Source organism: Neoarius graeffei, chromosome 11, assembly GCF_027579695.1.
Source record: "Neoarius graeffei isolate fNeoGra1 chromosome 11, fNeoGra1.pri, whole genome shotgun sequence".
Classification (NCBI taxonomy): Eukaryota; Metazoa; Chordata; class Actinopteri; order Siluriformes; family Ariidae; genus Neoarius; species Neoarius graeffei.
Window position 1 is genome coordinate 44,380,449 of NC_083579.1, and position 15,066 is coordinate 44,395,514.

Here is a 15,066-nt window from a genome sequence, read left to right on the forward strand (position 1 = left end):
GGAGCATCACATTTGTGGGGTCGATTAAATGCTCAAAATGGCCAGAAAAATGTCTCGACTATATTTTCTATTCATTTTACAACTTATGGTGGTAAAAGTATGACTTTTCATGGAGAAAACAAAATTGTCTGGGTGACCCCAAACTTTTGAACGGTAGTGTATGAGTTACTCTGTCCTTCCTGGCAGCTTGAACCAATCTGGCCATTTTCCTCTGACCTCTCTTTATCAACAAGGCGTTTCCACCCACAGAACTGTCGCACACTCAATGTTTTTTGTTTTCCACACCATTCTGTGTAAATTCTCGAGACTTGCTGTGTATGAAAACCCCAGGAGATCAGCAGTTTCTGAAATACTCAAACCAGTCCATCTGGCACCAACATCCATACCACAGTGAAAGTCACAGAGATCACAATTTTTCCCTTTCTGATGTTTGAACTGAACATTAACTGAAGCTCTTGATTTGCATCTGCATGATTTTATGCACTGTGCTGCTGCCAAGGGATCGGCTGATTCGATAACGGCATAAAACAACAGGTGTGTGGGTGTTCTTAATAAAGTGGCCGGTGAGTGTATATACCTAAAGCTATCACTTGTTAAATAATACCAAAGTGTTCTGGTACAACGGGAATATGCAGTTCCAGCTGTCTCTACCACCACCTTTTCCTTTTTCCATGTTACCGTGTTAAAACCGAGTAAATCCTTGATCAGTTTCATTTTACTGAGAAATCTTAAATCCACTGTGAAAAGGAAACCGAAACTTACAAATCAAGGCAATAATTCAGCAGTATGCTACTATTATTTCTGTAATATCTTCTAGGAGCCTTCACTGATAGCAGCTTATGATTTATTGTGATTAAGATGAACGTGTAACAGTTCACTGAGCTTCTTTGAGGTATGTAACATCTAGTATGTGTATAAAAGCTAAGTATGTATGGAATGATGTTTGTTTGCACTGACAGTGTGTCTCTTGTGTCCTGGTCCTGATTTAAGATCAGATTGCTTTCACTTCCTTTTTATAGTGAACAGATGATTTTCATTTACAGAATGTATTTAAATCTATATTATACATGCTGTCATTTAAAATGGGTGGATATGAGGTGGGAAAGGTTTGACTATAGCCTGAACCCAGTAAATGTGCACACTCTTAACTAAGACCTGCTTTAATCTGTTTAAATATGAAATGCATTAAAGGTACATATGTTATAGGAGAGATGAATACGCTTACAAACAAAGGGGCTGTTTAAGGTTAAGACTCCTGTCATGACCAACTATTTGTTGAAAGCTGATTTGTCAGATACTGAAACTCTCCGGATATAGAGCACGTCTTCGTTACAAAGCCAAACTACAGAAGAAAACGTCTGAAAACCTCAGACAGGTTGTGATGTTTTGTCATTCTAGCAATACATTTTTGAATTTATTCAGTGGTTTGATGTAAAAGCCTTTTGAGGCAGTGCTGTAATAATGTAAGATCTTCATTGTGATCTACCTACAGTATGTATTTTTTTTCCAAAATGGTTATTTTGTATATAATGTAAATCTGTGGATATTTTTTCCAAATTAAACCGAAATGAAAATGATTTGTGCTTGAGGTTCCTAACTTTTATTGCTTTTGTCATAGATTTGTCACTTTGTCTGATATGGTGTACATTTGAGTGCTTTCAAGGGACTTTTTTTCCCCCCCTCTCAAAAAAATGAAATGAGAGCACCTACAAATGACTCATGCAAAGCTGTTCAACTGTTTGTGTGTGGTTGGTCTCTGGAAAGCCCAGAGAATTTGGGTGAATTTCCCCAGAGATTAAACACAAATATAAAGGCATCCTGTTGTCAAAAAAACAAACAAACAACATGTCTGTGCTCTATAGAATGTAACTGTGTGAAACATGAACAACTGAACAGTCTGTTTAAGGTATGGAATGGAGAGATGTAAAATTGGTGTAATATCTTACTGTAAATAGAAGAACGGGACAGATGTATTTACCCAAGTGAATTCTGGGTACATCAGATGTTTGACACAAATATAAAGCAGAACTGAAAAAGAGGAAGAGTAAAGAGACTTTAAATATTACACTATTGCTTGTGACCAATTCACAGGAAAGGAAAGGCAGGCCTAGACTAGACATCTGCTGTCATCATGTATTCGTAAGTTTTCTGTTCATTTTTATTATATCGGAGGAAATCTAGTGACAGTTGATTCAATATTATGCTGATTAGGGTGACTTTTTAATTTGTACAGATCATGTTCATCTACGTTTCGCGAGGCTCATGAATTGTCCTCTCCATACACATCTTTACATGATAATTATGTTCCCAAAAAGCAGGTAAGGAAAGTGTTATTTTTGGTTAAATCTTTTTCTTACTGGAATTTTCCAAGTTAATTTAAAAACATTGCTTATTTTCTTTCGACTCTTACCTTTAGCTATGTTCATGTATTTTACAGCGCCCGAGTGGACTTAAAACTTTGCTATTGGCCATGGGATGTTTGATTATCCTAGGGGTCTTACTTGCCATTGCTTTGCTAGTGGAGATGAAAAATGAGGAAAAGATTAACGAAGCTGTCGATCAGAATACCACGCATCGACCAGAGCCACATGCTGAGCGATGTGATCATGGTGAAGAGTGCAGGTGAGGTCATATCCCTGCAGAAATGATCAGAATCTCTTTCTGAGGAAGTTAAATCTTCAGTACAAAGTGGAACGTTAGCAGAAGCAATTTGTTCATCACCCATCAGGCCACAATACTGAACCACACTGCGGACAAATACAGTCAGACGTTTTCATATTGCTTTTAATGCATATTCCCTGCAATCAGTTCAAATAATACACCCCATGAGTGTATTATTCCAACTGTAGTCTGTTCATGTTTCAAAAGTATCTTTTCGTTGGACAGGATTGTTCTGGTTGAGAGTATTCCTTTATGGATGGATTATGGACCCAATGCCACTTTTGGAGTACCGCTGTACAAGGCATGGAAAGACCTTCTGTCTACAGCGACCGAGCAGATCGATATAGCATCATTCTATTGGTCTCTTACTGGTGAGGACATCGGAGTCAAGTCCTCCACTGACCAATTTGTGAGTAGTGACCTTGCTATATACTGTCAGTCTCAGACTGGTCAAATCGAGCTCCTGGAAATTGAATTCATTATTGTAGCCTTGTCAGCAGAGCAATTATGAAACTAATGCGTTTAATGTTATGCCACTGCTCATCTTGTACTGAGGAACAAATGGGATATCCTGCAAGTATCTACACATAATTGGTCCTACATGTAATTAGCTTTTGACCCCCCCAATGATCTAAAACCTGCACAGGCTGCTAGTGTTCATCTTGTGAATTGAAGTTTGCCCCCAATATTTAACTTGGATAAAAATAACGCTCGTATATGGTAACTGTAATGTAAGTAATGTTTTTTTTTTTTTTTGGCTTGTATTAGGGTTGTTTGTAATATTGAATGAAAAGCAGAACACCTCGTCAAATCTAATCAGTGTTGGAGTGGTGTGATGTGGCCGCACACAGATCAGACAGAACAATTTGCTAAAAATGAATGATACTACAGTATATACATTTCAGCCATTTTCATCCAGTTACTTTTAATGTTATGGACTGTCTGCAAAACAAGTTAGGTCATGTTCTCATTTATAACTGCTGTAAACAAGAAACTAAGCCTGAAACTGGTATGATATTAGCTAAAAACTAAACCCCATAAGTCCCATCTTTTTTTTTTTTTTAAACTTCCACCGGGGCGGCACGGTGGTGTCGTAGTTAGCGCTGTCGCCTCACAGCAAGAAGGTCCGGGTTCGAGCCCCGTGGCCCGCGAGGGCCTTTCTGTGCGGAGTTTGCATGTTCTCCCCGTGTCCGCGTGGGTTTCCTCCGGGTGCTCCGGTTTCCCCCACAGTCCAAAGACATGCAGGTTAGGTTAACTGGTGACTCTAAATTGACCGTAGGTGTGAATGTGAGTGTGAATGGTTGTCTGTGTCTATGTGTCAGCCCTGTGATGACCTGGTGACTTGTCCAGGGTGTACCCCGCCTTTCGCCCGTAGTCAGCTGGGATAGGCTCCAGCTTGCCTGCGACCCTGTAGAACAGGATAAAGCGGCTAGAGATAATGAGATGAGATGAGAAACCTCCATCAACTTTGTTGGAGGAGGTTACGCTTTCGCCTCAGTTTGTTTGTTTGACTGTTCCCAGTGTAACTCAAAAAGTAGTGAATGGATTTTGATGAAATTTTGAAGAAAGGTGGGCCATGGGCCAAGGAACAACTGATTAGATTTTGATGCACATCCAGATATGTATGCGGATCCAGGATTGATTTTTGTCTTTTCCCAACATAACTCAAACAGTAGTGAATGGGTTTTGATGAAATTTGGTGTACAGCTATAGTATTATCAAGTGATTTTATTTTGATGTTAATAATATGTGGCTTGGCATATAAATCCCTGTGTAAGCTGTTCCGATAAAAAAGAAAATGTATTAGAAAGAGTGCTTTTAATATAAACCTGTGATGTGAATTACAGCCTGCTCTATTACTGAGCCATGCTGGCCTAGAAAATGAATGAATGAATGAATACCTTCTGACTAATCAGGAATTCAACAGTGCTGTGGTATAAGGTGTATTATGTTAGCAGCTTGCTATTACACGTGTTATTACCTTGTGACTGTGCAAGTACTCTTTGGTAATAGACACAATACAAAGTGTGACAGCTTGACTTAATGTATTGTTAATGTATTTTACTGTGTGTTTGGGCTACAGGGTCGCGACATAATGGAACAATTAAAAGTGTTGCCAAAAAGAAACGTGTCCGTGAGAGCCGTGAGCAGCATCCCCTCTGTGGCAGCCAACTCGACAGACCTGGAAGTCCTGAGAGAAAATGGTCATGAAGTGCATATGCTGATTACTGCATTTGCATATGGCTTTGCATTGTGTCTGTAATGAGGCTTTACATTTGTCTTTTTATAGGAGTCCATGTCAGACGAATTAACTTTGGCAAATTGACCCGAGGAATTCTTCACAGTAAGTTTTGGATTGTGGACAGGAGACATGTCTACATCGGCAGTGCCAATATGGACTGGAGAGCATTAACGCAGGTATAGAAGACAATCCAGAGAATCAGTAATATGCCTGGCACCATGTTTGAAGCCAACTAACCTGATGTATTTTTATCTCTTGTTTTAACTTGAAGGTGAAGGAACTTGGAGTGGTGATTTACAACTGCACCAGTCTGGCCACAGACCTCCAGAAGATCTTCCAATCCTACTGGGTTATGGGCCACAGCAATGCTACGATCCCAGATCCCTGGCCTTCTTCTTATGACACATCCATCAATAAAGACCAGCCTCTTCATCTGAACCTTAGCGATGTGCCCAGCAGAGTTTACATTTCGGTAATGTTCTATGGTTTTGATGCCTTTATTTAAAAAAAAAAAACACATTACTTGGATACTGAAGTTATAATTAGGGGTGGTCACCGATATTCAGATATTTGAACATCTAAATTCATCTTAACATTCAGTCATTTATTTAATGCTGAATAAAAATGAAACCCATTATGCAATTTATAGTTTGACTGAACTTGTGACCTCAAAGAATGTCATGCAGCTGATTATTGCACTTCACATTGAGCAACATGGCAACTAATTTAGTATTATGTTGTCTCATGAGAATATTATGAAATGGTGTCATGTTAGAGAACAGAACAACATTGTTTTGTTTGTCTGGGTGTTTTAATCCAGGGTTGTAACCAGATAGTAGTCATTTTTGTGTATTCTATTTTGGCTCTGGCGTTACAGTTTTGTTTTCTGATGTTTTTTTTTTATTATTATGCCAGTATAAAAGATTTTCATGTTGGTATATTCAAAATACTATTTGTCTAAAAATGTGAAATGCATTATATGGCCAAAAGTTTGTGGACACGTTACCATCACCCCATATGTGGGTCTTCCCCACAAGGTTAGAAGCACACAATTGACGATACTGTCATTGTCTGCTGTAGCATTACGATTTTTCTTTGCCAAGATTGGAGTGGAAGAACTCAAGTGGCCTTCACAGAGCCCTGACTTCATTACATTACATTACAGGCATTTAGCAGATGCTCTTATCCAGAGCGACATACAACATACCCAGAATAGCCAAGGGTTATCCAGAGCAGTTGAAGGTTAGGTGCCTTGCTCAAGGGCACTTCAGCCATTCCTTTTGGTCCTAAAGCTGCTTCTCAAACCATGAGGCCATAGCTTCCCACTTTAACCCCACTTAATAACCTTTGGGATGATCTGGAAGGCTGACTGAGCCCCAGGTCTCCTCACCTGACATTAGTGCCTGACCTCACTAATGCTCTTGTGGTTGAGTGAGCAAATTCAGTTCAGTTCAATTTCATTTGTATACCACTTTTAACAATGTTCATTTCTGGATGTACATTTAAAATTTATAAATTTGTCCCTAATGAGCAGGCCAGAAGCACCAGTGGCAAGGAAAAACTCCCTGAGATGACATGATGAAAACGTAAAAGGGAAGCCATCCTCATTTGGGCAAAATCCCCATAGCCACCTTCCAACATCTAGTTTAAAAAACTTCCCAGAAGAGTGGAGGTTATTATACAGTGGGGCAAAAAAGTATTTAGTCAGCCACCAATTGTGCAAGTTCTCCCACTTAAAAAGATGAGAGAGGCCTGTAATTTTCATCATAGGTACACTTCAACTATGAGAGACAGAATGGGGGGAAAGAATCCAAGAAATCACATTGTAGGATTTTTAATGAATTAATTGGTAAATTCCTCGGTAAAATAAGTATTTGGTCACCTACAAACGAGCAAGATTTCTGGCTCTCACAGACCTGTAACTACTTCTTTAAGAGGCTCCTCTGTCCTCCACTCGTTACCTGTATTAATGGCACCTGTTTGAACTCGTTATCAGTATAAAAGACACCTGTCCACAACCTCAAACAGTCACACTCCAAACTCCACTATGGCCAAGACCAAAGAGCTGTCAAAGGACACCAGAAACAAAACTGTAGACCTGCACCAGGCTGGGAAGACTGAATCTGCAATAGGTAAACAGCTTGGTGTGAAGAAATCAACTGTGGGAGCAATTATTAGAAAATGGAAGACATACAAGACCACTGATAATCTCCCTCGATCTGGGGCTCCACGCAAGATCTCACCCCGTGGGGTCAAAATGATCACAAGAACGGTGAGCAAAAATCCCAGAACCACACGGGGGGACCTAGTGAATGACCTGCAGAGAGCTGGGACCAAAGTAACAAAGGCTACCATCAGTAACACACTACGCCGCCAGGGACTCAAATTCTGCAATGCCAGACGTGTCCCCCTGCTTAAGCCAGTACATGTCCAGGCCCATCTGAAGTTTGCTGGAGAGCATTTGGATGATCCAGAAGAGGATTGGGAGAATGTCATATGGTCAGATGAAACCAAAATAGAACTTTTTGGTAAAAACTCAACTTGTCGTGTTTGGAGGAGAAAGAATGCCGAGTTGCATCCAAAGAACACCATACCTACTGTGAAGCATGGGGGTGGAAACATCATGCTTTGGGGCTGTTTTTCTCCAAAGGGACCAGGACGACTGATCCGTGTAAAGGAAAGAATGAATGGGGCCATGTATCGTGAGATTTTGAGTGAAAACCTCCTTCCATCAGCAAGGGCATTGAAGAGGAACCGTGGCTGGGTCTTTCAGCATGACAGTGATCCCAAACACACCGCCCAGGCAACGAAGGAGTGGCTTCGTAAGAAGCATTTCAAGGTCCTGGAGTGGCCTAGCCAGTCTCCAGATCTCAACCCCATAGAAAATCTTTGGAGGGAGTTGAAAGTCCGTGTTGCCCAGCGACAGCCCCAAAACATCACTGCTCTAGAGGAGATCTGCATGGAGGAATGGGCCAAAATACCAGCAACAGTGTGTGAAAACCTTGTGAAGACTTACAGAAAACGTTTGACCTCTGTCATTGCCAACAAAGGGTATATAACAAAGTATTGAGATGAACTTTTGTTATTGACCAAATACTTATTTTCCACCATAATTTGCAAATAAATTCTTTAAAAATCAGACAATGTGATTTTCTGGATTTTTTTTCCCTCATTTTGTCTCTCATAGTTGAGGTATACCTATGATGAAAATTACAGGCCTCTCTCATCTTTTTAAGTGGGAGAACTTGCACAATTGGTGACTGACTAAATACTTTTTTGCCCCACTGTAACAGCAAAAGGGAGCTAAATCTGGAACAGGATATTCAAGATGGGCATGCAGTACCTGTTAAAAGTTTGGACAATCGTAGTCATTCAAAGGTTTTTCTATATTTTGACCATTTTGTACATTGTAGAACAATACTGAAGACATCAAAACTATGAAATAACATCTGGAACATGTATGGAATTGTGTGGTAAACAAAAGTGTTTACAAAAAAACCCCATATATTGTTTCAGCTATGCACACTATTGGCATTATCTTAACCAGCTTTATGAGGTAGTCACCTGGAATGCGTTTCAATTAACAGATGTGCCTCGTCAAAAGTTAATTAGTGCAATTTCATGCCACCTTGATGCATTTAAGCTCGCACAGTAAATAGTAAATAATAAAAATACAGTAAATAGCACTATTCCACAACTGTAGTAATCTATATTATGGAATGAACCGCTCAACTAAGTAAAGAGAAACGATATCCATCATTAAGACATGAAGTGACTTTTAATTAATAAAAGTAAAGAAAAAAAAATTGAATTAGGAGGTGTGTCCAAACTTTTGACTGGTACTGTAGGAATGTGATGTTCAGGTGTTCACATACTTTTGGCCATATAGTGTATACATCTGAGCACATTCATCAAAATAAAACTCAGTGAATACATTTAACATTAACTATTTCAAAGTTGGTCCAAACAAGAAACATTGTAAAATATTATGTATTGTGGCCTGTATTTAGTCCCCTCGGACAATTTCCTTCTTCCCTTTAACTCAGAATTCCCCTCCTGCTTTCTGTCCGGACTCACGCACCAAAGACCTGGATGCAGTTTTGTCTGTAATCCACCAGGCAAAGCAGTTCATTCATGTAGCAGTTATGGAATATTTTCCTGCGTCTAAATTTTACTACCATCACAGGTAAACCTTGATTAAAATTGAATGGATCATGGATACTTGTTTTTTGTTTTGTTTTTTTAAAGAAAAGGACTGCATGCTTGTTTTTGTTTATTGTTTAGATACTGGCCAGTTATTGAAAATGCACTAATACGGTCAGTGTTTGAGAGGAACGTGACAATGAGTCTCCTGGTCAGTTGTGGCCGTGATAGTGACCCCACCATCCTGCCCTTCCTCAAGTCCCTCAGTGCCCTGAACTCTGCATCTGACAACATCAGGATAGAAGTGGTAAGATCAACAGGAACATTAGTAGAGTTTCTAATACTTTCTATCACTTCAGCTACAGTCACAGTAGATCAGTATATCATATATTTACAATCCTAAAGATTTTTCAACTCTAATTTGGGCTGCAGTCAATATGAATGCAATATTTTTACATTCCACAGAGACTCTATATTGTTCCTGCGGGTAACGAGACTAACATTCCCTACACCAGAGTAAATCACAACAAATATATGGTTACCGATAACGTAGCATACATAGGTGAGTTCTGGACTTCAAAGATGTTTAATTTACGACTTTACAAGTTTCACAATGTCAATGACAGCGAAAGAACAAAACAGTACAGCATCGTTATTTTTCTAATCATTTTATCATTAACGAAGAGAATATTATTATCTGCAGACTGTCCTTACTAAAAGTACTCGATGACGTATCTGCTAAAACTGTACATTGAACAAATTTGTTTCACAGGTACCTCTAACTGGTCTGCTGACTACTTCAACACTACCGCTGGTGTCGGGTTGGTGGTTTCCCAAGATGTTTTGGATTCCCCCTCACCTGCAGACACCTTACTGGGGCAGCTAAGTGCTGTATTTGACCGAGACTGGAGCTCCAAATTTGCAGTGCCCCTTGAAAAACTGGGTCACAACCCTGACTGTGCTTTTTCTAAAGCATAAATGGATGATATCAAGTCAGTGAGCAGTATAAAGAGGTTTTATTACACAAGGTGAAATGGAATGGAATGCAAAATTGAAATGCTGCACTTTGTACAGTGTAATGCTTACCAATACGAAGGCATATAATTAACTTTCTGTAATTGGTATAATAATAACAGTCCTTTTCCCTCTAGTAAGAAAGGATGAGGAGAGAACTGACACACGCGCGCACAGTTAAGCATCAAAATGAACAGGTTTAAGAATAGCATTTATTGAGTAAATAAACAGACATTTATAGAGAAAAGAAATAAATGTTGTGATGCATGCAACTTGGAAAATAATCAGTATCACTGCTGTTAACATTTAAAACAATGGATCTGAACATAGGGTCTGGGATATTTTATTTCAGAAAGCAAAACCCACCACAACCACGGCTGTTGTAGTGTTTATTATTAACTTATGATGGTTATTAGTCTGTTTGACCGGTCACTTGAATTTAAACCAGACGTCATTAGAGGCTGACGTTTGGGAATTAATATAACCACTCGTCACGTGACTGGGACAGGACAAGCAAAAAGTCAATGGGAATCATAACAGTAGGTCAGGTTTTTCGATACAAATATTCAGTTCTGATATGAATAAACTTGGACTGCAACAAAAATAGATAATAATATTCGACAACAAACTTCATTATAGAGTAATTGAATTATCAAATATCAATTAGCTTGTAGGAAGTTAAACTATTTTCCTGACCCAGTAGGGCTGATATGTGTAGATACGCACACTAGACAGTATATTTTTAATGTCTTGCGTATCGAGTCTCCATCCTACTTTCGATTCTCATCGAAATCAATCCTAAAAAAGAGTTGACTCACTCATTTTGGGATTGAAACCCGAACACTTTGGAGTCGATTCCATCCACTGAAAATGATTCACCCCGCGCTCATGCATGCACACACAGCAAGCACAATGAAGTTTCAGTGAATGAAACAGAAAGCAGAAATTTATTATGCCTTTATTCTGATTTTGTCTCTTCGAGTATTTGAACAAATGAGGGTTTGAAATACGGGTAAGACACACAGGTTAAAAAAAGCAATAATGAATAAAACCGTCACCTTGCATTAGTTTGCGTGTCTGATTTGTTTGACGTGAGATCTTGATGATACTCTTGTGCTGTGAGAGATTACTGATTTATTAGATAATGTAATGTGGATAGTGATCTGTAGTGATGGCCAAATGAGGCTCTGAAACGCGTATTGAGTAGGAGTATCTTTTAGCAGAAAACCTTGGCTGTGATTCACTAAATAGTTCCATCCATCCATTATCTGTAGCCGCTTATCCTGTACAGGGATGCGGGCAAGCTGGAGCCTATCCCAGCTGACTGTGGGCGAGAGGCGGGGTACACCCTGGACAAGTCGCCAGGTCATCGCAGGGCTGACACATGGAGACAACCATTCACACCTACGTTCGATTTAGAGCCACCTAACTGTAGGGGAAACCAGAGTACCTGGAGGAAACCCATGTAGGGAGAACATGCAAACTCAAGCACACAGAAAATGCCCTTGTTGGCTGCTGGGCTCGAACCCAGGACCTTCTTGCTGTGAGGCGACAGTGCTAACCATTACACCACTTGAAATCTCAAGAGTTTCAACAGAGTTCACTAGCGACACCTACTGCCAAGATAAATATACAGCATGTTTTAATTTCTACAACACCAGTGTTCTGCCACTTTGCATGATTTGCATATAATTTTCACAATTTTCCATCTTAAAATAACTGTTAAGTTTATGTGCCTTTATGTTATTTAGTGTTGACTCTTCTGATTTACACACGAATGTGCGTACTTTATCCCTTTGTATGAATTCATGCTCCGTATAATTATGTCTGCACAATAAAAAGGTATACATAAACATAAAGAGGTGTAACGTTTGTTTTTGTGTTCAATGTGTGTTATGTGACTGTGTGTGAAACAAACCAAGGCCTCATTGGCCATCGGTCACATGGTTTTCTGCTGAATTATATGTGTCTTTATAGTCAACACAGGCCTCGGAGCGGGTTTCCATCTGCCACGCCCTCTGATAGTCGACACACGCCTCGGAGCGGGTTTCCATCTGCCACGCCCTCTGATAGTCGACACGCCTCGGAGCGGGTCTCCGTCTGCCACGCCCCCTTGTAGTCGACACGCCTCGGAGCGGGTCTCCGTCTGCCACGCCCTCTTGTAGTCGACACACGCCTCGGAGCGGGTCTCTGTCTGCCACGTCCTCTTATAGTCGATACACGCCTCGGAGCGGGTCTCCGTCTGCCACGCCCTCTTATAGTCTACACACGCCTCGGAGCGGGTCTCCGTCTGCCACGTCCTCCTATAGTCAACACACGCCTCGGAGCGGGTCTCCGTCTGCCACACCCTCTTATAGTCGACACACGCCTCGGAAAGGGTCTCCGTCTGCCACTCCCTCTTATAGTCGACACACGCCTCGGAGTGGGTCTCCATCTGCCACACCCTCTTATAGTCTACACACGCCTCGGAGTGGGTCTCCGTCTGGCACGCCCTCTTATAGTCTACACACGCCTCAAAGCGGGTCTCCGTCTGCCACACCCCCTTATAGTTGACACACGCCTCGGAGTGGGTCTCCGTCTGCCACGCCCTCTTATAGTCGACACATGCCTTGAAGTGGGTTTCCGTCTGCCACTCCCTCTTATAGTCGACACACGCCTCAGAGCGGGTCTCCGTCTGCCACGCCCTCTTATAGTTGACACATGCCTCGGAGCGGGATTCCGTCTGCCACACACTCTTATACTCGACACACGCCTCGGAGCGGGTCTCCATCTGCCACACCCCCTTGTAGTCGACACACGCCTCGGAGCGGGTCTCCATCTACCACGCCCCCTTGTAGTCGACACACGCTTCGGAGCGGGTCTCCATCTGCCACGCTCCCTTGTAGTCGACACACGCCTCGGAGCGGGTCTCCATCTGCCACGTCCTCTTATAGTCGACACACGCCTCGGAGCGGGTCTCCATCTGCCACGCCCTCTTATAGTCGACACACGCCTCGGAGCGGGTCTCCATCTGCCACGCCCCCTTGTAGTCGACACACGCCTCGGAGTGGGTCTCCGTCTGCCACGCCCTCTTATAGTCGACACATGCCTCGGAGCGGGTCTCCGTCTGCCACGCCCTCTTATAGTCGACATACACCTCAGAGCGGGTCTCCATCCGCCATGCCTTCTTATAGTCGACACACGCCTCAAAGCAGGTCTCCGTCTGCAATGCCCTCTTATAGTTGACACATGCCTCGGAGCGGGTCTCCGTCTGCCACGCCCTCTAATAGTCGACACACGCCTCGGAGTGGGTCTCCATCTGCCACGCCCTCTTATAGTCGACACACGCCTCGGAGCGGGTCTCCATCTGCCAAGCCCTCTTGTAGTCGACACACACCTCAAATCGTTCTCCGTCTGTCACGCCCCCTTATACTCGACACACGCCTCAAAGCAGGTCTCCGTCTACCATGCCCCCTCATAGTCGACACACGCCTCGGAGCGGGTCTCCATCTGCCACGACCTCTTATAGCCGAAACATGCCTCGGAGCGGGTCTCCGTCTGCCACGTCCTCTTATAGTCGACACACGCCTCGGAGCGGGTCTCCGTCTGCCACGCCCTCTTATAGTTGACACATGCCTCGGAGTGGGTCTCCATCTGCCACGGCCTCTTATAGTCGACACATGCCTCGGAGCGGGTCTCCATCTGCCACGCCCTCTTATAGTCGACACACACCTCCAATTGGTCTCCGTCTGTCACGCCCCCTTATACTCGACACACGCCTCAAAGCAGGTCTCCGTCTGCCATGCCCCCTCATAGTCGACACACGCCTCGGAGCGGGTCTCCGTCTGCCACGCCCTCTTATAGCCGACACACGCCTCGGAGCGGGTCTCCATCTGCCACGCCCACTTATAGTCGACACACACCTCAAATCGGTCTCCGTCTTTCACGCCCCCTCATACTCGACACACGCCTCAAAGCAGGTCTCCGTCTGCCATGCCCCCTCATAGTCGACACACGCCTCGGAGCTGGTCTCCGTCTGCCACGCCCTCTTATAGCCGACACACGCCTCGGAGCGGGTCTCCATCTGCCACGCCCACTTATAGTCGACACACACCTCAAATCGGTCTCCGTCTTTCACGCCCCCTCATAGTCGATACACGCCTCGGAGCGAGTCTCCATCTGCCACGCCCTCTTATAGTCGACACACGCCTCGGAGCGGGTCTCCATCTGCCACGCCCTCTTATAGTCGACACACGCCTTGGAGCGGGTCTCCATCTGCCACACCCTCTTATAGTCGACACACGCCTTGGAGCGGGTCTCCATCTGCCACGCCCTCTTATAGTCGACACATGCCTCGGAGCGGGTCTCTGTCTGCCACGCCCCCTTCTAGTCAACACATGCCTCAGAGCGGGTCTCCGTCTGCCACGCCCCCTTATAGTCAACACACGCCTCGGAGCGGGTCTCCATCTGCCACACCCCCTTATACTCGACACACACCTCAAATCGGTCTCCATCTGCCACGCCCCCTCATAGTCGACACACACCTCGGAGCGGGTCTCCATCTGCCACTCCCTCTTATAGTCGACATACATCTCGGAGCGGCTCTCCATCCGCCATGCCTTCTTATAGTCAACACACGCCTCGGAGCGGGTCTCCATCTGCCACGCCCCCTTGTAGTTGACACAGGCCTCGGAGCGGGTCTCCATCTGTCACGCCCTCTTATAGTCGACACACACCTCAAATCGGTCTCCGTCTGTCACGCCCCCTTATACTCGACACACGCCTCAAAGCAGGTCTCCGTCTGCCATGCCCCCTCATTGTCGACACGCCTCGGAGCGGGTCTCCGTCTGCCACGTCCTCTTATAGCCGACACACGCCTCGGAGTGGGTCTCCGTCTGCCACGCCCTCTTATAGTCGACACACGCCTCGGAGCGGGTCTCCGTCTGCCACGCCCTCTTATAGTCGACACACGCCTTGGAGCAGGTCTCCATCTGCCACACCCTCTTATAGTCGACACACACCTCAAA

At 43.6% G+C, this 15,066-nt stretch overlaps 1 protein-coding gene across 1 annotated transcript; it reads left to right on the forward strand.

Moving 5' to 3' along the window:
• The first annotated feature begins 1,766 nt into the window (after nucleotides 1-1,766).
• LOC132894315 (5'-3' exonuclease PLD4) lies at nucleotides 1,767-11,919 on the forward strand. The gene is made up of 12 exons (XM_060933979.1): nucleotides 1,767-1,906; nucleotides 2,092-2,139; nucleotides 2,234-2,318; nucleotides 2,438-2,622; nucleotides 2,887-3,070; nucleotides 4,745-4,865; nucleotides 4,952-5,079; nucleotides 5,175-5,375; nucleotides 8,950-9,089; nucleotides 9,188-9,353; nucleotides 9,512-9,608; nucleotides 9,819-11,919. The coding sequence occupies exons 2-12, from the start codon at nucleotides 2,132-2,134 to the stop codon at nucleotides 10,022-10,024; spliced, it is 1,521 nt and encodes a 506-aa protein (XP_060789962.1). The 5' UTR covers nucleotides 1,767-1,906; nucleotides 2,092-2,131; the 3' UTR covers nucleotides 10,025-11,919.
• Nucleotides 11,920-15,066: the final 3,147 nt, after the last annotated feature.